The sequence below is a fragment of the Chrysemys picta genome, chromosome 2, assembly GCF_011386835.1.
Source record: "Chrysemys picta bellii isolate R12L10 chromosome 2, ASM1138683v2, whole genome shotgun sequence".
Taxonomy (NCBI): Eukaryota; Metazoa; Chordata; order Testudines; family Emydidae; genus Chrysemys; species Chrysemys picta.
Genome location: NC_088792.1, coordinates 174,336,049 through 174,360,579, shown reverse-complemented (window position 1 = coordinate 174,360,579; position 24,531 = coordinate 174,336,049). Strand labels below are relative to the sequence as shown.

Genomic DNA, 24,531 nt, shown 5'->3' with positions numbered 1-24,531 from the left:
TTCTATGAGGAGAGCAGGCTGCATTAACTCCTAGTTGCTATTCAAACCTAAGTTAATGGTATCTAGTTGATGGACTGCAAGTGGCTGGGTCATTACACATATTGAACCTATTTCCCCATGTTAAGTATCCTCACACCTTCCTGTCAACTGTCTAAAATGGGCCATCTTGATTATCACTAAAAAAGTTTTTTTTCTCCTGCTGATAATAGCTCATCTTAATTAATTAGCCCCTTACAGTTGGTATGGCTACTTCCACTTTTTCATGTTCTCTGTATGTATATATATCTTCTTACTATATGTTCCATTCTATGCATCTGATGAAGTGGGCTGTAGCCCATGAAAGCTTATGCTCAAATACATTTGTTAGTCTCTAAGGTGCCACAAGTACTCCTGTTCTTTTTATGAATTGACAGGGAAATAGCAGAAATGGCTATTCTGCAAAGAGAAATGGGCTGAACACCTTAGAGGCAGCATACCACATAACTGGAGGCATACTAAATATGCTCACCAGTATATTTAAATTTGCAGTTAGTCTCCACATGGGAGACACTTGCCCCCCACTACTGTTCATGAGCAGAACACCAATTATGGTAGCCCATACTATAACCACTATGGAAACCACCATGTAGCTAGCAGCCCAAGCAGAAATCAACACATTCATTTTCACTCATCACCTGCTGTGGGGACAGGTGGCAGCTTCCCATGATGCTACAGGACCAAACTAGCAATGTCCTTGCCTGACATCTCATTTCTGCCTTCTGATGTGTCCAAACTCCCAGAAGCATATGTTCCTACTATACTAGAGGTACAGAAACAAGCATATTTTTGGACACAGGTCCTTTTATGTCCCTTATTAGCAAAATAAATTCTGTATGGTAATACAGCCTCTAAAGAACTCTAAAGAATACATCTCTCTGTAGAGACTGGTGACAGGGGAACAGCTGGACACTTGAACTGATTTGAATCACCTTGAGGACTGGTCAATTATTCAAAAGGGCATACAAGTTGTACAGAATTCTTCCCAGTTTTGTATCTTTAAATGGGACTTTCTCCATAAGGATCATTCCATCCTCATGCAGGGGAGGGACATTTCTTCCATTGCAATGACAGGATTCCATTCATGCCAAAGTTTTCCATTTGTTGTTTCATATGTCTGTCCTGAACTCAGGCACGAATGAGCTGAATGTGCTGAACATTTTTCAGCACAAGGGTTGTTTTTAAAAGTCAGCATTTATGTAGGACCCACATAATCAGGACTGACTTGGGGAAAGACATTTATGAGGTGTTGAATGGGTCAGTATTAGATCAGTCTTACTTAACATCTTCACTAATTAGTCAGAAATGGTAGCAAACAACACTGATTATAATAAACTGGAAAGTTCTGCAAAGATTAGAGGTAATATGAAGGGGCCTAGAGTGGTTAGAAATACGGGCAACACATAAAATGAGAGTTGGCTTAGGAAAATGCAATCTAACAGATCAGGGGGAAATAATCTGAAATAAAGATATTGAGTGAGGAAGGAATCTGCAAAGGAGTAAAGGTGAAAGTACTTGGCAGCAAATTAGTTATGAGTTTACAATGAGATGTGGCAACAAAAAAGGCCAATGAACTTTGGGCTATTTATGCAGAGCAACAAGTCACAGAGCAAAAAAATAATAGTTCCTCTCTGGTCAGCCCACTCCTGAAATACTGCATTCAGCTCTGGACACTGAAGAGAGTTCAAAGGAGGGCAACAAAAAAGATCGGTAAGCAGGAGAGACTGATTTACTGCATGAGGAAAGATTAAAATAGCTTGGTACGTAGTACGTGTAGCTTGGTGCAATGATGACTAAGTGGGCACACAACAATCTTCAAACATCTGAAGAGTATAAATGCAGAGTGAGAGAAATTAATTACTGTATTACGAGAGGACATACACAGTAACTAGAAGGAACGGAAGGAAATTAAGAAAGCGGAAATCTAGGCTGAATATCCGGAAAAGCTCCCTGACAAGCTTCCTTCTTCTATTGGAAGAGGTGGAAGGCATATAATTTGGGAAATGTAAAATTCGACAAGACAAAACACTAGAAAATGTAACAAAAGGAACCATCATATATTGTCAAGAATGCGAACAAGATGACTTAATATTCTAGGTCTTTTCCTATTCTAATATTTATGATTGTTTTGCCAGTGATCAATAAAACCAGAGGAAAGACTTCGAGAGATAAAATAAAGACCTGATATAGTCATTTAGCTTTCACAAAAGGATAGACTTTAAGCAACTTATGTTATTTAATGACATGTATGGCAGTAAGATACCTCAGAAGCTTGCTATAGCTCCAGTGCTTATGAATTGTTATCCCACTTGATAGAATGTGTAACTCAACTGAGAGGTTTTGCCGACTTCATAATCTGTAAAGAATACAACCTAAGTGATTTATGAAAAGCAGCAATAATAAACAAAAGTGTGTGTGTATGTGTGAGAGAGAGAGAGAGAGAGAGAGCGAGAGAGAGAGAGAGAGCATGCAACTGAATGTGGGACCTTAAGCAACTGAATGTGGGACCTTACAGTATAATTCTATTTCAACAAAAAGAAAAATTACATCATTTTTCTACAGAAGCAACAAAGTAAAATCCATTTCAAATTCAAAATTAAAATCTGAGGGACATTTGCGTTTCTGAGGCAGAAAAGTAAACAAAAAACATACGATAAGTTGGACAGCAGAATAAACATTCAAAGATAAATGCTGTGACAGGCAGAATTTATTTGAACTTATCCAAGATCTTTTGCACTGTGCCCATATTGTATGTCTACATAATAAACTACATAGCACGGATTTTGTTCCTTTGGTGCCACCTTACTTTATTGTTCTGTTTTCACTGACAACTGAGCTGGAAGTAATCAGAGAAGAGCTGGAGAGTGAAAGACAGGAGAGAGGAAAAGGACTTAATTCTTATAAGTTCCTGACCATACGCTATGTCTTTATGTTCCCGAAAAATGGGGAGGGAGGGAGGGAGAAAGAGAATAACCTCATTGATAGATCAAAATGAGTAGGGAATCTAGTAATTTAAAGTTTCAGTCTGCAGGTTTAGCAACTATTTATTTAAGAATGTTTTTTCTAATGTTCATCTGGCCTCCCCCTAACCTGCTGCAGAATAAACTTCAGTATAGTAACTGTTATTAAAAACCATTCTTATTCATACACACACACTCTATAACCTCGAAACAGCAAATGGTGGACAGCCTCCACTCAGTTACAGAGTCTAGTTTATTAAGCTATGGGGAACTTTCATGTTACTTCTTGGACAGAGTGGATGTAATAACATACACACAATATGTAATTGTATATAAAATTACTGATTATATCAAAAAGAGCAATCAATAGACTTTTTAAAAACAAATGCAGCTGTTTTAGTGCCATGACAGGTCCCAACAGCTCTCCCTGGCTCTCTCTCTTTTATTATGCTGCATAACCGTTCTCAAAAACTTGGATCCATGCCTGCCCACCAGTAGACTAGGTGAAAGGGTCTAACACCACATTGCAATACTTACCATCACCAAAGAGATTAGTCACAAGCTTTGTGAGCACTTGTTTTAGATTGAATTCCACCAGCCGCACTGCCTCCATGGTGTGTGTCTCCTGCTTGTGTGCTGTGCGATGCCCTTGCTCAAACAACTGTAAACTTTCTCCATCTTTGATGTTGCTGAACAACTAAACCAATAAAACAAAGCACATTGTTCTGTATTAGTGACTTTTTAATGAAGTTTTATTGACTCTAGTAAGGAGTTCAGCTGCTGAGTCTTCAGCATGAAATGGAAATTTAAAGATTATGGTTTTGTATTGGTGTAATTGTGGGCATATTTTTTTCCTGAAGAATCTTTATTATGGACGATGATACCAACAAATATACAAGAAAAAAACCCAGCCTGACTCTCAAGACCCAGGTTGAGTTTGCAGGGATAGCAGTTAGAAAAACATCTATTTATTTATAGACTGAGCATATTTGTTATGGAAATCAAGAGGCAATAAAAACACTGCATCTTAAAAATCACTTTCCAGAGCAGAGTCAAACACTTCAAAGCTGTAACCAAAAGTAAGGAAAAATGTAAGAGGAGCTGGAGTTTCTAGTTGAAAGATACATGATGTTTGAAACCTCACAGTTTTTTTATTTTTATTTAAAATTTGTTACAAATTCCATTCTTTAAACAGTAAGATGAACTATCAAACATTCAATCAACTGAGCTTTACAACTTGATTCTGTACACTACGATTATTTATAGCTACTAATTACAGAAATCTATTTGTAGGTGAGAGATTCATAAATCTGTTTATTTATAGTAACAAATTAAATCAATCTGTTTGGGATGGGAGAGTCACAAATAAATTTTTAAACCATTTTGTTACTTCAGAAGTTATCATGATAAATAAGAGTACCCAAAACAGAGAACACAGTGTAGTACATCTAAGTTATATCATAATATTAATATATAATAAAATTTGTTGTAGCTTGAAAAAATTTTCAAAATTAAAACACTCAATAAAAATCTATGAAAAAATTTCATATAAATGAAAGACTATAAACATAAGCTAGCTTTGGAAACCCAGAAATAGTTTCCAAGATCTCAAACTTTGTGTGATTGACCCATCCCTAATAAAAACACTTTGATTCTTCCCAAAGAGACCTGCAGGTCATGCTAGAATTTAAGCCACATTTAGAATAGCCACAATAGAATGTGCCTGCCCTTAATATTGCACCTGCCTTCCAAATGGATTACCTAAAAATCAGCAGACCTCTCATGTGTATCACCTAGTGGCTGAATCCAATTGTCTCTTCCATTGCACCACAAAGGGAAGCAGGCGGGATGGGTGGTTGAGTGTGTGTGAGAGACTCCCCTCCACAAAGTACTTTGTACCCTATGGGAAAGTGCACTCAGCTGAAAGCAAGAAGTTCAGATTTCACTTCTACTTACTGCTGTTTATATTTCTATACTTCACCACTCTTATTCTTCAGCACAGTTTATACACATTATAGAAGGCAGTCAAATTGCTTTCCCTGTTCTACAAATAAATTAACTGCAAGGCAGCACAAGGTCATTTCAGGCAGCACTGAGAATAGAACCCAGGTCTCTAACAAAGAAGACCCAAGACACATTGTCTTTCAAATTACTATGCCCAGTCAGCATACTTGTCTATCTGGTCTATAGCCACGGTTCTAGCCACTACACAACACTCCCCTCCCAGAGCCAGGAACAGAATTCAGGAATCCAAGTCTCAATATACTGCACTGCCTACCAAACAGCTGTGTAACCCAATTGCTAAATATGTGTAGTGTCCTTCTGGCATGCCTTGTCCACAACAAAAATAATATATTCTTTGTAGCTTGAGTAATAGAGCGCTGTCCTTGGGATCTGAAAATCCAGGAATCATACCCTACCGATGACCTATTTATTATTCCAGTTTTCTTTTTTTTTAAACTAATTACTTACTTTAAAACATACTTAAAACAAGGTTTTAAAGTTAAAAACCATTAAAATCTCAATAAAGGCACACAAAGTGTAATCAACCACAGGTGATCTGTATATCTCTCACCTGTCAAACAATTTGATTGCCGGTGTCACACTGTGGAAGATCTGAAAGCTGAGAGGCATGACAACAATAAATATACGGGTATACGGGTGGAGAGAGGGCAAAGAAATATGCACATATATCCTTGTGTACACAGCCCCTCTCATCCAGCCTGATGACTCAGGTAATAAAGATTGATGGTAGATTCCTTGAACTTTTAACAGATGGAACAAGGGGAAACTTGGAGGTTAACACTTTTCCTGGAACAGAAGTTTACATAATACAACATACTCATGCCCATAACAGCAGCTAGCTATGGAGTAGAAGTCGCAATTTTAGCTCACTTTGCTACAGGGTTAATGTAGACATGAAGCTGTTATACTGAAGATGCCCAGCAGCAGAATGCAAACCCTTTCAAGTAGGGTAACAAACAGCCTTGTAAATATTGTGCATCATAACCAGTTTGCATGGATTCAAATCCCTGATGTTCAGAAAGTTTTCCCATGATCAATTCTTCTTGTAAATCCATAAGCAAAAGTCAATGTTGACACTTTTCTGATATTTGCAGTGTTTGCTGTCTCACAAGAACTGGAAAAGAAGCAGGCTTCTGATGCAACAATGTACATTTTTCTGAGATCAAAGTTATTATAAAACTGTCCTATAATTATTATGGGAACCAAAATATAAAACAAGACAGTACACAATAAGTAGAGAATCACAGAAGGTAACAATGTACTAGGCAACTGCCTGTTAGTGTCAGAGACACATAGGGACCAGCAGATGTACTTCTTCCCACTTCCTGCCTGTTTGATTTTCCAGGTCAACCTCTCCCCTTGTGAAACCAAGTGAAATGGCTTCTACTGACCCTCCTGACTACATTAGATATACTCAGCCGATCAAAGGCACAGAAAATATGCATTGTGATTGGCCCATTTGATCTATCCCAGCAAACGTGTCTTGAACTCAAAATGTACTATGAACAGTATCCTTAACAGTTCACGAATGCCCATAGAGTTAACAAAATAAATAAACAAAAAAACCTTGTAAAATGCTTTTTTAGAAGTTCTAATAAACCACTGCTGACTTTCAAATGCAGGTCACAATTAATCAAGGCTAATTTCTAGCACAAATATCACAGATGTAATGCTGAACAGGGGAAGTTTGAATTTAATTATTAGGAAAATTAGCAGCCAAGATTGGGACCGTGAGTGGAAAAAAACCCACTACAGTACCACCTGAACTGGTCTAATATTACAAGTCAGGAAGTTACGTGGTTGGGAAACAGAAAAAAGAACCCAACGTCAGATTCCTATGTTGTGTTCAGCATGTCACAGGAAAAAAGGAAAAGAGGAAAAAAGAAAATAGCAAATAAAATGAGTACTCATCACTCTAACCAAAAGAAAGGCAGCAGCTTTAAAAATTATTTATTGCGCTTTGAAATAAGAACAAGAGATTCATCTTGCAAGTGACTATTTGAAAGTTAAAAAACACCCTTTTCCCCGCTGGCATTTTTTCTGCATTGCCCAAACAAAACAAATTGTCTCCACCACAGCATCCACTTGACCTTACCACTAGCTGCACAGATCAATCATCTAAAACTCTAAGGCTATGTCTACACTAAGAGCTAGGGCTGTGATTCCCAACTCACACAGAGCTAGAACACTAAAACTGTAGTGTAATCTGGGGTCATTTAAGCTAAGAGCTGCAGAGATATGAACCCTGGGGGGGAAAAAAACAGCCATTAAAAAAAAAAGAAAAGAAAAGAAAGAAAAACCAAAACCCAGTTGGGGAATTTTTTGTGCAGAATTCAAGTCACCTCTTCTCTCTCTCTCTTCCCCCCCCCCAACCCCCCTCCCTCAAGACCTCAAACTATTGAAGTGATGTGGGTCACAGTCTGTCAAGTTATACCCAAGGTAGTGCACAGCACCACTAAATCTTTGGGGAACCCACACTGATAATAGTATTTAAGAAAATATACATTTTTTTTTTTTACTGTGTGTATGCACCAATATGGCTAGAGGGTTCCATTCCTGCCACTTTATGTGCTTTAAAACTTGACTCTTGTAAGTGCTCTAAAATCCAAATGGTCTCTTCTGCTGTCTTATACTGTTGAACTTAGAGGTACTAATAATTAGATGAATCTCAAACCTCGTTGAGATGGATGACTGATTCACCCTTCAATTATCATCATTAAGGATAAATTAATCACATGCTCCCACCTAAGACACAAGGAGTTTTGGACTAAGTGACTGGAGGTTGCTACAATTTGAGAGTCATGGGGGGATGTAATCCAAGTCTTTGGGGAAACGTTAGACATGAATGCTTCCTGGGAGAAGAGTGGTATTAAGGGTGGAGGAGTGGGGAAATAGAGGGAATGGGTTTGGGGCTGCAGCAAAGGGAGGGGAGCTTTGGGAAGTGGGATAAATGGCGATGGGTGGTAGGGGAGGGGAAAGAGGTTGTACATTTCAGCAACTGTGGGGGTGGCAGAATAAAGGTCTGTGTGTATTGGGGCGTACTGGGGCATTGACGAAAAAGGGTAGAGTTAACTGTGCAACCTTAACCGTGCATTTCCTGGTTTTCATAAGTTTGAGTTTTCCTCAACTCAACCTACTGCAAGGAGACAATATACCACCAAGCAACCTTAACTCTGCATTAATGTCATTTTTTGCCACTTAATTATTAATTCAGATATAACATTAAAACATGTTCACAAAACCTCTTAAAATACATAAATTCAATCATCCAGGAGCTCTGCAGCTTGATGGGACGCCTGGTGCCCAAGTCAGTTTGTTTACTCCTTCCAAGGGAATCACATGCAGCTCCACTAATTTAACTGGGGGTGAGGGAAATCTTTTGTACTGGCATATGTGAAATGGATTAAATGTAGTTCTTGACTGGCAAGCTGCCATATTGCAAAATGCCACCATTAGGATATGCACTAATTAGCATCCTTGCTGGCATGTTCCATAGAAGCCTGATCTACACACAGTTCTTGTAACAGTATAATTATTTCACTAAGGCCTCAAGGATGTGACTTTTTTATAGTTATATCGGTACAAGTCCTAATGTGGATTCAAGTTATATCATTACAAAAAGTGCCTTATATTGGTATAGTTATTCCCCTTCCTGTACCAGAATAAGGCTACATCTACACTACGGGGGGGGGGGGGGTCCGATTTAAGATACACAAATTCAGCTAGCTGAATTCGAGGTATCGCAGCCGACTTACCCCGCTGTAGGGACGGTGGCAAAATTGACCTCTGCGGCTTCCCGTCGACGGCGCTTACTCCCACCTCCACTGGTGGAGTAAGAGCGTCAATTCGGGGATCGATTGTCCCGTCCCAACGGGACGCGATAAATCGATCCCCGAGAGGTCGATTTCTACCGGCCGATTCAGGCGGGTAGTGTAGACCCAGCCTAAGCTATCCTGGTATAAGCACATTTTTACCAGTATAACTACGTCCACACTAGGAGGGGTGTACTGCTTTAATTATACCAGTATAAGTAAAGCAGTGCAACTTGTGTGTGTGTGTGTAAACAAGCCCAGGGAAGCTAACTACTGAATAGGATGGAGAATGACCTACAGTCTCACCCATTTTAGTGCCTATTCTAAACTTTTATGCCAGAGAACTTCTGCATCAGATCACATGGATATATTTTAATAATTTCACATACAACATTAGCACGTCCAAGCTGCAGTCATGTCATGTATGTTTACTCTTTCAGAGTAGATTGTGAAAAACAGACCATTTTATTATAACCTGTCCACTTAATTTTACAAGCAGAAGAATAAAGGTTTGGTTTAGTGATGTAATAAACAACTGTGTGTCTATCTTGTGTCATGACATGAAGTCTTTCTATTTAATTTTGAAAGCCAAACATATTGCATTATCCTGCAGGACAGATACACATTCTTCCAGTATGTATCAGTACAGCCAGCTAATTCAGTCATTAAAAAGGAAGGAGGAATTAGGTGATTTAACCATATGGCATGATGTCTACTAGTCAGTGGTTCTCAGAGCCGTCCACAGCTTGTTCAGGGAAAACCCCTGGCGGGCCGGGCCGGTTTGTTTACCTGCCGCGTCCGCAGCTTTGTCCAATCGCGACTCCCACTGGCCGTGGTTCGCCACTCTAGGCCAATGGGGGCTGCGGGAAACAGCGCGGGCCGAGGGATGTGCTTTCTGCAGCCCCCATTGGCCTGGAGCGGCAAACCGTGGCCAGTGGGAGCTGCGATCGGCTGAACCTGAGGACGCAGCAGGTAAATAAACCGGCCCAGCCCGCCAGCGGGTTTCCCTGAACAAGCGGCGGACCGGCTTTGAGAACCACTGTACTAGTCAGATCAGAATAGGCAATAGCAGGAAGTAAGTCAACATTGGTAACCTCAGATGGCCAGAAGATACTAATTATTATACAAAAAATAAAAATGGGGCTACATTTCTTTAAAATCTTTTATAGCATTGATCAACCTGTTTTTTCTCATCAAAAAGTTGACCAGTTTAAAACAATTAAACAGTTTGTAGCCCACCCTTATTTAATTAAACCTGGGTGTGTGATTCAATGTTTGTGTAACAGTATTAAAGCAAAAGCTAAGAGTTTAGTAAACATGTGTGACACTGCACCCCACATTCTTCATAGTGATGTTATTATATGATTATGACATAATTATGATGCATTTTATGGCAGATAAGTCATGTGAGATGTCACTGAAAAGGTTATGATTTGCTGAATATTATTATCCTATTTGTATGCATGTATCACTTTTATATCTGAAGCTATGAATATTGACTATGTGTCTGTATTTCAAATGTAGTTACACCTGGGTAATGCTCACTAGACAAGACGCTTTCAGTCTAGATGGCTGGTTGGGGAAGGGCCTATTCAGGGCAATGAGCCATTAGGAAAAAACAATGGGCCTTAGGAGAAGCTTATCGCCCACCTGGGGAGCCTTCCTGTGAACGCTACAGACAGCCTCCGAGTAATGGCTGCTACGACTCTACAAAGACTTGTGATGTGACCCCATGTCTCTAGATTCTATCTTGGGATGTCAGTGTTTTTCCACAGACTGGTCTGGACATACTGGAACAAAGGGTTCCCGCCATATGCAAAAGCTATATAAGGCAAGGAGTGACATCATCTGCGGTTCTTCACTCCCCACAGAAGAAGACTCCCAGAAACACCTGAGGAACAAAGACTGGACTGGGGGAAGTGCTGGACCCAGGTTAAAGGGATTTTTAGTCTGTGACTGAAACACCTGGTGATTCCAAGCTGTAAAGCAAGTGTAGCTTGCCCCTTAAGCACCTGCAGCCTGCCTGTATCATTTCTTAGGGTGAGAATCTGCTAATTCATATCCAATCTATTTAGTATATTAAGCTTAGTTTGCATTTTTTGTTTATTTGCTAGGTAATCTGTTTTGATCCGTTTGCTATCACTTATAATCAGTTAAAATCTATCTTTTGTAGTCAATAAATTTGTTTTTGCTTTATCTAAACCATTGTGTGGGAATCAAAACTCAGGGGCAAAAGGCTGTTGAATATTCCTCTCCACATTGAGGGAGGGGGCAAATTTTATGAGCTTACGCTGTGAAGTTCCCTGTGCAGCGCAAGATGGTATAATTTTGAGTTTATACTCCAGAGGGGGTACATGCCTGAGGACCTGGGAGCAGCCTTCCTATACAGGGGCTGGTCAGAGAGCCTACTTATAACCGCAGCTGGGTGTGCCCCTACCTATACGTATGCTGGTTTAAGTACAGGCTGGAGGGCTTTGTAGCTTGTCACAGCAGTACAGTGTGAGAGGGAGCCCAGGCTGGTGGTCAGGGGGCTCAGTGGTACCCCAGTTCCAGGTGGCACCCCGGGGGAAACCCATCACAACATGTTTGAATTTATATTGTTTTAAATCCTGACATCTCTTGTCTTGCCAACAAACATGGCACTTAGATAACATGGTTTTGAATGCAGTATAAAAACCTGGGTTAGATAAATAGATTTCTGTCCAGCTAATCCAAGGTGTTCATCAAAATAGCATCCTGGCATAAGCAAAATTACACACATTAGGGCCCTGATACAATGAGGCATTTAAACATGGGAGGTGATAATGGAATCCTTTTGTCTCAATGTTCATTAGGTCAGGAACAGCTACTAACAAGTTTACTTGAAAGTGATACCTTCATTATACTGTAATGTGTTCCCCAGCAATACACCCTGTGCTCTGACTGGCTCCTTATATTTATGGATGCCCTGTCACAGCACTTCTTCACAGTCTGCCTGTCTTCCTCCCTACTCCACTTTACCCTTATGGAAGGCTTAGTCTTCATCACCAAGAGAAACTCCTGTTTAATTAAACTGTAATTAGAATATGGGGCTCGGTGGGGTGACTAGATGGGAGAAGGGCTTAGAAGTTGAGTTAGCCATACTTATTGTGTGCTTACGAAGAGGGACTTCTCAGGTCAGAAGCCAATTCTATTGGCAGGGATTTACAGTAGCCAATCAAAATGAAGGAATTTACATTATCCACATATGGTTATAGAGAATTTTTTTCACCAGCTGTATAGTGATTATGCAAATCCCTGTGTTAAGATTACGTAATAAGTACCCTCCACCAGGGAGAGAACAAAAAAAATAATAATAATCAGCATTCTGTGGGTATGTCATCTACACTGCAGCTTGGTGCGAGCCTCTCAGCCCAGGAAGACAGACTTGCACTAGTGGGGCTCAAGCTAGCGGCTAAAAATAACAATGTGGCTGCTCTGGCTTAGAACAGAGTTCAGGCTCTGAAGCCTAGAGGTTGGATGGGCTTGAGAGACTGAGCTTCCGCTCAAATCGGAACATCCACATTGCAATTTTTAGAGTGCTAATTTGAGTCCCATTACCGCAAGGGTATACCTTCCCAGCTGCAGTGTAGACATACCTTGTATGGTCAACAAATAACCCGAGAATTGCCATTTATTCACAGTAAAGGGAGTTGTATAGTATCCCTTGTTCTAACTGAGTGAGAATTCCATTTCAGCATATTCACTCAACGCTCCAATGAGTCTAAGTTCTTTCTGAATACACTACTTAAGAATATCTACCTGTCACTTGGATGTTCAGATACCACGGTGATGAATCTGATATAAAAACCTAGATTAGACTAATTAGATAAATAGACACAATTTTGGAGCTCACCAACAATTTTTGATTTTTGTGAAAAATGTGACATTTTTCCATTTAAGAAAAAATTTCAATTTCCCCCCTAATTTTTGGTCAACTCTACATAGATTAATAGAGAACACCTAATCTATCAGTGATGTTAGGATGGCAAAGATTAAGGAAACCCTGATTAAAAGGGGCACTGACAATGTCATAGTATTCTGCCTACTGTTCCTCTCTGATTTTAAATACATAGCCAATTGGAAAGTTAAAAACATCTGTTTCCTTACCAATTTTTCTACCATATTTACACATCGGTTTATTATTGAAAGGTTATTCGTATGTATTGAGCTAATAACTTATTTTTGTGAAAGGAAAAAATAAAAAAATTTAAACTTCTTCCTATACAAAATTATAGTTTTCTAAAAGACACAAGAAAAAAAATTGATTTACCAATCTTGACAATATCCCTATAAATAAACAAGCAGCTGTACTCTAAATCCACTTACCAATATCGAAGCATTTTCATATTTTTTAAAATATACTGTATTTTATAAACTGATGGATTAGCAATGACATTTATCTGGAGCTGGTGCATCAACAAGAAAACTTCCTGCCATCCCAAGTAGTCTCTGACACAACAAAACTTGTGCAATCACACCCAATCTAAGCAGAGTCAATCACTGAGAAGATGCATGAGCCAGTGTGTTAATAATGGAGTACTCTATGCTGCTCACTGACAAGCTTTTGGCTTGGGAAGAGAGCAACAAAAATCATTTCAGACAGTAAGCCTGCTCAGCTTTCTTAATCTCTGGAAGCTTCAGTCTTCATTCCTCCAAATACAGGAAACAAATTTTATTTTTATTTTTTTTTAAATCTAGCCAAAATGTTTCTTTAAAGGAAGACTAAGTATGCCGCTTGGAATAACATAGAAAAAGCTATCATATTCAAAGGGTACCAGACTCATAATGATGGATTTCAGGTTCATAATGCTATAATTCTTCATTTCTTTAACAAACTAAACCTTTTCAAATACACCTGTGGATGAAACTTGCTTTTTGTCTCCTGATTAAAGAAGCTGGTACATCTGTTTGATAAATTTGTCTTGAAATACATACTTTGATTTTGAACTGACTTCTGAGTAAGATGGGAGTTCCAAACATTTATTTTATTTATTTATATTTAAAATAATAAAGATGCCTATCCAAGGTCCTAGGTGCTCTAACATAATTAATCATTGTGACCCAGGGACCTCATTATGTTAACTGGCAGAGGGCATAAAGGGTGCATAAGGGTGACAGAGATCCCCATAGTCTGATATTTACAGCTCAAACAGCATAATGTAAGGTCTCTAATGAAAGCCCGTGTCATACTGTTCATCACAATCATTGTGAGATGTATGTACAGATGATATCTGTGGAGTTATGTATCTGTACAAAAATTATGTTCTTAAAACACGTAAAGTGACACACCCCAGAATCATTCCACCAGAAACATTTCTCTCTCTGGCTATGTGTAAATTAAGTATTGTAACCTTTACAACGGAGGCCCATTTACATATTGAGTCAAAAGCTAATAAAGAGAAGTCAAATCAGCATGAAAGAAGCACACAGGGAAAAAAATAAACTACAGGCGGTTATCCTGTTTGCAAACTAAAACTATGATTTGGGGGACTATTTCTAGGGGTCAGATGAACCACGGGGTTCCTTTAATCTGGTGGGACAAACTGCCTACAGGCTTGATCTTACAAGAAGAGGACTCAACCAAACTGGCTGCAAATGCTGGGGAAAGAACATGGGGTAAGCTATCTTGTAGGAGACAGGAGAATGCCTTGTTAGTTAAGTTTAGTCTCTAGAAAGCATGTTATGATGTTGTTTAATATGTAACCATTTGTTCCCATCTCTCATACCGGTTTTTATTTGAATCTCTTTTCTTTCTTAAATAAATTTCCTTTTGTTTTATAATTAAGGCCCTACTTGAATCACAGGATGATTGTCAAATAATTGCAGCTGAATTGCAGACAAGTCATGGAAAATTGCAGATCAGTAATAATGGACCTTTATTAATTGTGGTAATTTGGAAAAGCAAGAGAAGACCTATTTCTTTAAGAAAAATTTGCTGGAATGATATAAACACTCAAGTATTATGCCTGCTTATTTTTTTTTTTATACCCAGACATTTCGCTGCAACTATATTACAGTCATTAATGCGTGGGGGTGACCGCAGGAGTCCTGCTGCTATCAGCTTGGATAAATGGGGTGCTACTGTACTAATGGGGAAAAAGTGTGGTTGCAAACCTCAAAATGTATGCAAAATTGTGTACTGTGCAAAGTAATTAAAATCAAAATTGTGGTGGAATCTTAATATTGTGGGATCCACAGTATCGCATATTAAGTGGGGCTTTATTTATAATTTAACTCAAGTGCTGTACATAATACAGGGACAGCGCTCTAAGGTAAAACCTGTAAGCTGCTCCTTTGAAAACAGAGGATCTGGGATTTCTGTGGGCATCCAGTGATCAGGAGCTGGATACCACAGGGGGATACATTTAACGGACTTGGGAGCTGGGGTGCATTTATTGTCAACTTGCAAGGCAAGGACAGGGCTGGCTGGGTTAGGGAGCTTACACCTAGCTAGTATGAGCAGGACTCCCTTGTGCTGGAGGGAAGATGGTAACAAGGTGAGGCTCAGCCTGCATGCCCCAAAAAGTGTGAAAATCATACAATATGTACAATTAAATTAAACCTCAGCCGCACTGAAATAAGTTCTACAGGAACTCGACCAGCCAATAGGCTGTAGCACTTCATCATCTAGGAAGCACACCCTCAGCCTTCTCCAAGACCTTGACAAACAGGTGTCTTCTGCAGAGTGCCTGGAAAGTTACCAAATTTTTGGCTATTTCGGACCAAAGGGTGGGTTCAAGAATCTTGGACCCCACACAGAGAATATCCTGCCAACCTGTGTTAAAATAAGGGGACTCGAGTTTGGGTGCCCCTGCTAACCCTGGGATGCTGAACAATTATTCAAGTTGGGATGCAACACCATGCTCTGAGTGTCCCTAGCCTCTGTTTGTCAGAAGCTGGGAGTGGACAACAGGTGATGGATCACTCCATGATTGCCTGTTCTATTAATTCCTTCTGAAGCACATGGCATTGGCCACTGTTGGAAGACAGGATATTGGGCTTGATGGACCTTTGGTCTGACCCAGTATGGCCATTCTTATGTTCACATTCCTGTGGGAAGTTGGTACCAAATGAAGCCTATTTTTAAATCAGTCTTTTCATCCATTGTACCGCACAATAAGATAGATATTTTAGCCAAGACTTGTTAGCCAGGGAGAAGCGCCCATTACAGAGGGAATGTCCACTGAAAACATTTTTCTTTCATGTCACTGTTCCTCTTTTATCTCCTCCCCTTCTGTTCCCTGTCCCTTCTCCCCAATCAGGAGATGCCACTCATGTGGATAAGAATGCATAGTCCAACCCCTGCCAATCATGAATATGCATTACATTTAAGTGGTAGCCCTACATCACAAAATTGGCATTGACTGGAACCCTTGTTGGCAATCTTAACAGAGGCCCTTGATTGAGTGAGGATGAAAAATAAAGAAGTTTTAATCCCTTAAGAGCATCACTCCAGAACAAATTTGAGGACATTAAGAAAGTTGTACTGCTACTATCCTCTAATTTTTTTTTTAAGCTGGATGCCACGGCTCAGACAATGCCAGCCAGTCCTGCTCTGCACTCACATCTGAGGCTTACTGTGTTCCTAGATTTTGAGGTTCTTTGACCAAGTGGGGGAGCAACACCTCATTCCCATTATGAAAAAGGTAAGTTGAAATATTTACCTTTCCTCATTCCTGTCATGCTTCCAATCACATGAACAGATTATTTTAAAAACCAGTAACATTGTTTAAGAAATTACTTAGAACAAAAAGTAGACTTCCACGGGGCGCTCCATGTGGTCCCCAAACAATGGGGGTTGGAGTCTCCAAATTCTAAATTTCCTCACTGATAACTCTATATAACTGTTTTGATCCTCCTCCTATAACACACTGGATGGAAAACGAGAAGACATGTCTCAACTGCCCACACTTTGAGCTGACACTCATAGACAAAATTAAGATTAACTACAACTTACTTTCTCCCCAACAGGCTTTACTTTAAGGATCTGGAAAAGAAAGCCGATGTTGATGAAGGGCTGAATGAATATGAAGTGACACAAAATCTCATCACAATTCAAATAGTAGCAGTTCATATATCCCTATTTTTCCAGGGTAATAGATTCCAGAATAACTGAAGTTATCTGATCATAAACTCACCTTAGCTACTGGTATTTTCAAACAACGTGCTTTGCAAAACCTCCGTGTCAAAATATGAATTCCACAGAAAACCAGCTGAGAATCAGAAATCAAATATTGGGAAGCTTCTACAGTAGAAAATGCTTCTATTGATAATATTTAAATGTCTGGCCTCCCTTTTCTTCAATTCAAAACATATTCATTTTCCCAACTGGTATTTAGGAAGTCGGGCGGAGGGGGGAGGGACGGGGGGAGGCGAGAGAATCTGAATCTGAGAAACAAACCATGTTGTTCCACATCTACCACTATCAGACACACAGACCAAACTGCTGGTGAGGCTACCTAATTCCCATAAAGTTAAATGACATTGATCCCGCGACCCATTCAGGTTGCTCTCAGGAATGTGGCCAGCCAGCAAAGCCCCCGGTATCATCAGCAGTGGGCTTGTTCAAAACCTCAAGGTTTTTAGAACTCTGTTAAACACATTATTTTTTAAAAATCACAGACCTAGATATGCTGCTAATTCCTTTTACCTACTTGTCAAGGGTCTTCTCACAAAATCCTGCTGTTAGAGCTATACAGGATAGTTGTGTTCTCAGTTAACTATGGCAGATAAACTGCTTATTGCCAAAAAAAATGAAAATGTACAGACTTCCTCCCCATCTATAACCTACTGTCTTGAAAGAAAACCTGAGGCCCTTCATGTATTTAAACATTAATTACATGAATAATAACATAAGTACAATAAATCTCACAACACCCCCATGAGGAAAATATGGCCTTAATACAGATGGGGGGGGTAGGGGCGTGGAGGGAAACAAACCACACCTGAAAAAAGAACAAATAAGGCCATCAATATTTTGGCCATGGAAAATGCCACAATATATAAAGCAATGGTGCATCTGAAATGGAATGCTATATTCAACTTTGGTCACTTAAGCCCACATTTCTAAAAAAGCACATGTGCTGCTAAAGTTGGAGATTTGAGAGCACATGTACCAATGAATGCACATAACCCCAACTTGTGCACTTTTAGCAGCTGTTTAAGTGCAAGTCAGACACATGCAAAAGTATGTGCCCACTTTAGAAAATATAGGCCTCATTCTCTAAACAGACATCTGAGAGCTGAAACAGATATGGTTCAGAAATGGGAAACAAAATATATTAGAGGCAGCATGGGGCTTTCATCTGATGAAAGTCTGAATTGACTCACAAGACTCAATTATTTGACACTCTTTTTACACTGGAGTAAATCCACAGATTTTGGAGAACTTACTCAGGTTTACATTGGTGTACTGCAAGGGAAAACAGAATGAGGCCCGCACTTTTTAATATGGCAAGGGGAAAACAAGAGGAGAGAAGAGAAAATAGAGGTGTGTAGAAAATATAATTGTCCAGAGAAGGCAGGGTTATCAAATTTCAACACTGAAAAAAGAGGACACTCCACGGGGGCCCCAGCCCCGTCCCAACTCCGCCCCTTCTCCGCCCCCGCCCCACCCCAACTCCGCCCCTTCCCCACCCCTATTCCAACCCCTTCCCCAAAGTCCCCGCCCCAACTCTACCCCCTCCCCTGAGCACCCCGCATTCCCCCTCCTCCCTCCTGCCCCCCGGGCTCCAACTGCTGCTGCGCTGGGGAAGTTGCTTCGGCCCCCGCCACAGTGGAGAGCGGCGGGAGCCGGGAAAGTTGGAGCCCGGGGAGGAGGCGGCTGCGCGCTCGGATGCCACCTGCCACCTCTGTGCCCTGGCAGATCGGCAGATCGCGGGAGTTGTAAGTTTTGCTGCAGCCATTCGCACTCGGCGTCCCCATACCATGCCTCCCTATTTTCCCGGACATGTTCGGCTTTTTGGAAATTCCTCCCGGACGGGGATTTGAGGACCAAAAAGCTGGACACGTCCACGAAAATCCGGACGTATGGTAACCCTAGAGAAGGCTAATTGGATGTTCCCATCTATCTCAATCTATAAAACAAAAACAAAAGGGCACTTGGCTAAATTAGGAGACAACATTTAAAACAGATAAAAGGAAATGACTTTTTATATGATATACAGTATAATTAATATCATAGAATATCAGGCTAGGAAGGGAATCTCAGGAGGTCATCTAGTCCAATCCCTGGCACAAAGCAGGACCAATCCCCAACTAAATCATCCCAGCCAGGGCTTTGTCAAGCCGGGCCTTAAAAACCTCTAAGGAAGGAGATTCCACCACCTCCCTAGGTAACCCATTCCAGTGCTTCACCACCCTCCTAGTGAAAAAGTTTTTCCTAATATCCAACCTAAATTTCCCCCACTGCAACTTGAGACCATTACTCCTTGTTCTGTCATCTGGTACCACTGAGAACAGTCTAGATCCATCCTCTTTGGAACCCCCTTTCAGGTAGTTGAAAGCTGCTATCAAATCCCCCCTCATTCTTCTCTTCTGCAGACTAAACAATCCCAATTCCCTCAACCTCTCCTCATAAGCAGGAGCAGCGCCAGGGTTTTTGACGCCCTAGGCAGCAGCGTTCCTCCTCTGAGCATTCGGCGGCGGGGGTCCTTCTGCTCCGCGTCTTCGGGGCACTTCCCGGAGCGAGTGAAGGACCCGCCGCCGAATTTCCGCCAAAGACTCGGAGCGGAAGGACCCCCCCACCGCCGAATTTCCACCAAGGACGGCAAAATGCCGCCCCCCAAATCCTGCCGCCCTAGGCGACCGCCTAGGGTCGCCTAGTGGAAGCGCTGGCCCTGCTCATAAGTAATGTGTTCCAGCCCCTCTAATCATTTTTGTTGCCCTCTGCTGGACTCTCTCCAATTTTTCCACATCCTTCTTGTAGTGTGGGGCCCAAAACTGGACACAGTACTCCAGATGAGGCCATACCAATGTCGAATAGAGGTGAATGATCACGTCCCTTGATCTGCTGGCAATGACCCTACTTATACAGCCCAAAATGCTGTTAGCCTTCTTGGCAACAAGGGCACGCGGTTGACTCATATCCAGCTTCTTGTCCACTGTAACCCCTAGGTCCTTTTCTGCAGAACTGCTGCCTAGCCATTCAGTCCCTAGTCTGTAGCAGTGCATGGGATTCTTCCGTCCTAAGTGCAGAACTCTGCACTTGTTCTTGTTGAACCTCATCAGATTTCTTTTGGCCCAATCCTCTAATTTGTCTAGGTTCCTCTGTATCCTATCCCTACCCTCCAGCGTATCTACCTATCCTCCCAGTTTAGTGTCATGGGATGTAATTACAATGAACATCTTAGTAAGATACCAAAAAAAAAAAAAAAAGTAGAGACTTTTCTATAAATAAGAATAGCCTTTGTAGTTATATTACCTGGGATAACAGTTTTCATGCTTGAGGATATACAAACCACCAGCTGTGGTCAGGAAGTAATTCTCCCACAATTATACAGAACTGCACAATTAGGAGCAATACATAGATGCCAACTGTCCCTGATTTGGAGAGAGAATCCCTATTTTTAGCAAAGTTTTAAAATTCTCCATTGTGTCTTAGCAACAAATTCACCATCTGCTCCAATACATTTCAATGGAGACTACAGATGTATCCCTATTTTTCCCTCCAAATGTCCCTATCTATAGCCTTCAGATGTTAGCATCAGTGTACTTTATGGGACTTTGACCACTGATGGAGCTAGGATATTGAACTGGAGGAAGAATTACTACATCGCCGTTTCTATTCCGCACCAAAATTATACAAAGCTTGGTATAATCGAGAAAAAATATTTTGAACGCTCTAAGACATGTAATTTTTAATTAGCATTTGTTGTCAATTGAAATGTTTTGTGATACTGAGTTTGTATTGGCTCCCTCTGGTAGCTAAAATACATGAAATCTAAGGGGGGCTTAATCAAACATTTCAGTATGTGTGGAATTGTACACATTGATCCCTGTACATCAAGGAGTGCATCTCTCTTTCATTTTTATGTAGAAAAGTATGAATAAATCTTTGGGGATCAGAATTAAAAATGGTCAGTTCTAGTCTTATTGCAGTTATGCTAAAAGGCGACAAAGAGTCCTGTGGCACCTTATAGACTAACAGATGTATTGGAGCATAAGCTTTCGTGGGTGAATACCCACTTCGTCAGATGCATGTAGTGGAAATTTCCAGAGGCAGGTATAAATATACAGGCAAGAATCAGTCTAGAGATAACGAGGTTAGTTCAATCAGGGAGGATGAGGCCTTCTTCTAGCAGTTGAGGTGTGAACACCAAGGGAGGAGAAACTGCTTCTGTAGTTGGATAGCCATTCACAGTCTTTGTTTAATCCTGAGCTGATGGTGTCAAATTTGCAAATGAACTGAAGTTCAGCAGTTTCTCTTTGAAGTCTGGTCCTGAAGTTTTTTTGCTGCAGGATGGCTACCTTTAAATCTGCTATTGTGTGTCCAGGGAGGTTGAAGTGTTCTCCTACAGGTTTTTGTATATTGCCATTCCTAATATCTGACTTGTGTCCATTTATCTTTTTACGTAGGGATTGTTCAGTTTGGCCAATGTACATAGCAGAGGGGCATTGCTGGCACATGATGGCATATATTACATTGGTGGATGTGCAGGTGAATGAACCGGTGATGTTGTAGCTGATCTGGTTAGGTCCTGTGATGGTGTCGCTGGTGTAAATATGTGGGCAGAGTTGGCATCGAGGTTTGTTGCATGGATTGGTTCCTGAGTTAGAGTTACTATGGAGTTATGCTAATGTTGCTAATCCAAAGACTTTGCAAATCACATGACAGATGGAAAATCATGAGATTTTATATATTTGTATATATAGATAAAAAATGATAGGCGGAGACTCTGTTCAGATGAGAGACATCTTCTCTGAGCCCTGGTCTATACTACCTGCTTATGTTATAGCAACTGAGCTCTTGGTGTAGAGAGCACTATGTTAGTGGGAGGGCTTCTCCCATCGACATAGCTACCGGCTCTCAGGGAAATGGAGTACCTACGCCGACGGCATAGGCAGTGTCTTCACTCAGTGCTACAGTTGCAGCGGTGCACCTATGCCACTGCAGTGCTGTGAGTGTAGACAACACACTGAGGTCCTTTTTTCAGAAAAGGAACAAACCATAATAAATTGTATTTTTAGTTTTATTTTCCCCTTCTCTGGGAGATGCCTTCCAATGAAACCCCACTACACACCAAACACCTCCTTCACATAGCAGACTGCACACTGTTTGGAACAGAAACTGTCTCTTCTAGACTCTCAAATCCATCACTCACTCTCCTCTGTTACAGAAGAAACTGAATTCCAGTTTTGATTTTTTACTTTTTCATGTTGCTGTCTTAACAAGATCTTCAGTACATAATGGCCATATTCATTCCCCTGATCCACTGTATTAATACAAAACATGCCACACTAAAGAATGCCTGATTAGACCTTTATTGAGGATATCATTATATATGCAATATTTCATTTCTATAGTCTTGGATTTTAATTTGTAGTATTAAAGATCAAAAATGAAAATGAGCATTGTGTTGTCTTTGCAGCCCATACTGCAAATTTTGTCTATATCTTAAAAAAAAATTATTTGCTGCTGCGTGAGTCAGAATAAGAATAACTAGCGTATTTTACATTCAGAATTGAGGTGCATTAGCAGAGCCTTACAGTATTCTAGTTCCTGCCACTTCTATTACCTCCCTTCATAAGCATTAATTCATACAATACTTTAGGCAAATATTAAAAAAATTAATAAACATGTTTGAATAAAAACTGCAAATGTGCTTTGATTGTGTCCATGACTGTTTCATAATTAGTTTTATGTGTCCATTTCTATGAATACATCTCTACCCTGATATAACGCTGTCCTCGGGAGCCAAAAAATCTTACCGCATTATAGTTGAAACCGCGTTATATTGAACTTGCTTTGATCCGCCGGAGTGCGCAGCCCCGCCCCCGTGGAGCGCTGTTTTACCTCATTATATCCTAATTTGTTTTATATCGGGTCATGTTACATCGGGGTAGAGGTGTATTTAAAAAATATTTTTAGAACAAGAATGTACTTGGAAAATGAGTCTCTAATATTTCTGTGAATGAGTAGTCTTGGAAAGCTTCACAATGGAGCTGGTTGCATGGCGATCTTGAAATCTCAGATTTTTCTGCTCTTATTTATAAAAGAATCACTCATCCAACCAGGGAGCAGACATAATACCATGTGATTTGAGTGATCATTCACACACTATGAATAAGGATTAGCAAATAATCAAAGACATAACTGAACCAAATAGTCTGCAAACACATCAGAGTATGGTGAAATAAAGTATTCGTCAAATAATTCTGAATAATGAACAAATTCATTAAAAAAAATCAAATGGTTAATTTATGAACATAAAAGGTAATTTTTTTTTCCAAACTAATAATAGTTCTCCCAGCTCTAATCCCCATTATTATTATTCTAAAATATTTGGGAAGAGTGATGTGAATGTTTCACTCAAACAGCAGTACTATTCAAAATCCGCCTTGATTACAGTTTGACATGAGTTTGTGAAAAAGAGGTGGTTCATTAAATCTTTCTTATCCTGTCCAAAATGCCCATTCAAGCTGAACTGAAGCTTTTTGCAAACATGTTTACTCTCTCGATATCACAAACGATGGAGACCATTAGCTGTGTATTTTAAATTCAAAATGCCATGGGACCTTTGGCACTTCCTGTTATCTGACTGCTTCCAGGTGGAAGGAGGACAAACAATGACTGTGGAAATCTGAAAAGCAAAGTAGTAGAACGAACTGGCTAGTGTGTTAAATGTATATCATTGCCTGCATGAAATCAGATCTACTCAACTCTGCATCAGAGACCTTCCTTCTAAACTTAAGGATACATACCGAAGCTGGCCTTAATCAACAGCAGAGGAGCTGCAGCAGGGCGGGTGAGTCATTCAGTACATAACCAGGGTCTGGAGCAGGCTTGTATAGCCCATGCTGCTGTGGCTTCATTGCTATTAGTACTCAAGCTAGCTAGATCAAAGCTAGCTCACATGTGTCTACATATGCTGCAATCACACCCCATCTGGCATCAATTGCAGCGTACACATATCGTATGAGCTAATGAAGCTTTTCCTTCAGCTTAATTTGTAAGATCTTGTGCTCTAGCAGCAGGAAGAAGTGGATTCTATCCGCAGTACTGTGACATTCCTATTTGCCATGGTGTGTAGCAGAATGCCCTAGGGCAGCGATAGCTACCACTGGCATTCATGCTCCTTCTGTGGACTGTGGTAGCATTTATACGTGCATGCCCAGACATATAATATATTTGTAACATCTCTGCTTTTTACTCTTTTTCAAACTGACTAGCCCCTGTGTATTCATCTAGGGAGTGGGGACTCTTGACCTAGCAATTCCAAGACAGAACATGGAAAGGCCCTACTGAACACAATGAAATCACTGAATTAGTTTTTGGAATTAGAACTCTTACTTTATTCTTGTGATGAAGTTTGTAATAAGTGTTATGTATTACAATGTACTGCGTCAATACTCATCATGAAATTCAAGAGTAAAACAAAGTATTCGAATTCTACAAGGTGAATTTTGTGCAATCTTCCTCTCCACCAGCCCTACACTTTCTATGTGCCACATATTTA

General features: G+C 40.3%; 1 protein-coding gene and 1 long non-coding RNA gene across 9 annotated transcripts in view; one reads left to right on the top strand and one right to left on the bottom strand.

The window, feature by feature from the left end:
- Window positions 1-24,531, bottom strand: part of FARS2 (phenylalanyl-tRNA synthetase 2, mitochondrial) — a 380,087-nt gene that overhangs the window by 257,824 nt on the left and 97,732 nt on the right. For all 8 annotated transcript variants that reach the window (XM_065584915.1, XM_065584913.1, XM_065584914.1 and 5 more), the window contains one exon: window positions 3,534-3,693. In XM_065584915.1, the coding sequence (XP_065440987.1) occupies window positions 3,534-3,693 (160 nt within the window). The remainder of the gene's footprint in view (window positions 1-3,533; window positions 3,694-24,531) is intronic.
- LOC135981620 (uncharacterized) lies at window positions 1,709-22,794 on the top strand. Its single transcript, XR_010598736.1, has 3 exons — window positions 1,709-1,746; window positions 16,371-16,500; window positions 16,826-22,794. It is a non-coding gene; the product is annotated as an uncharacterized LOC135981620 (long non-coding RNA).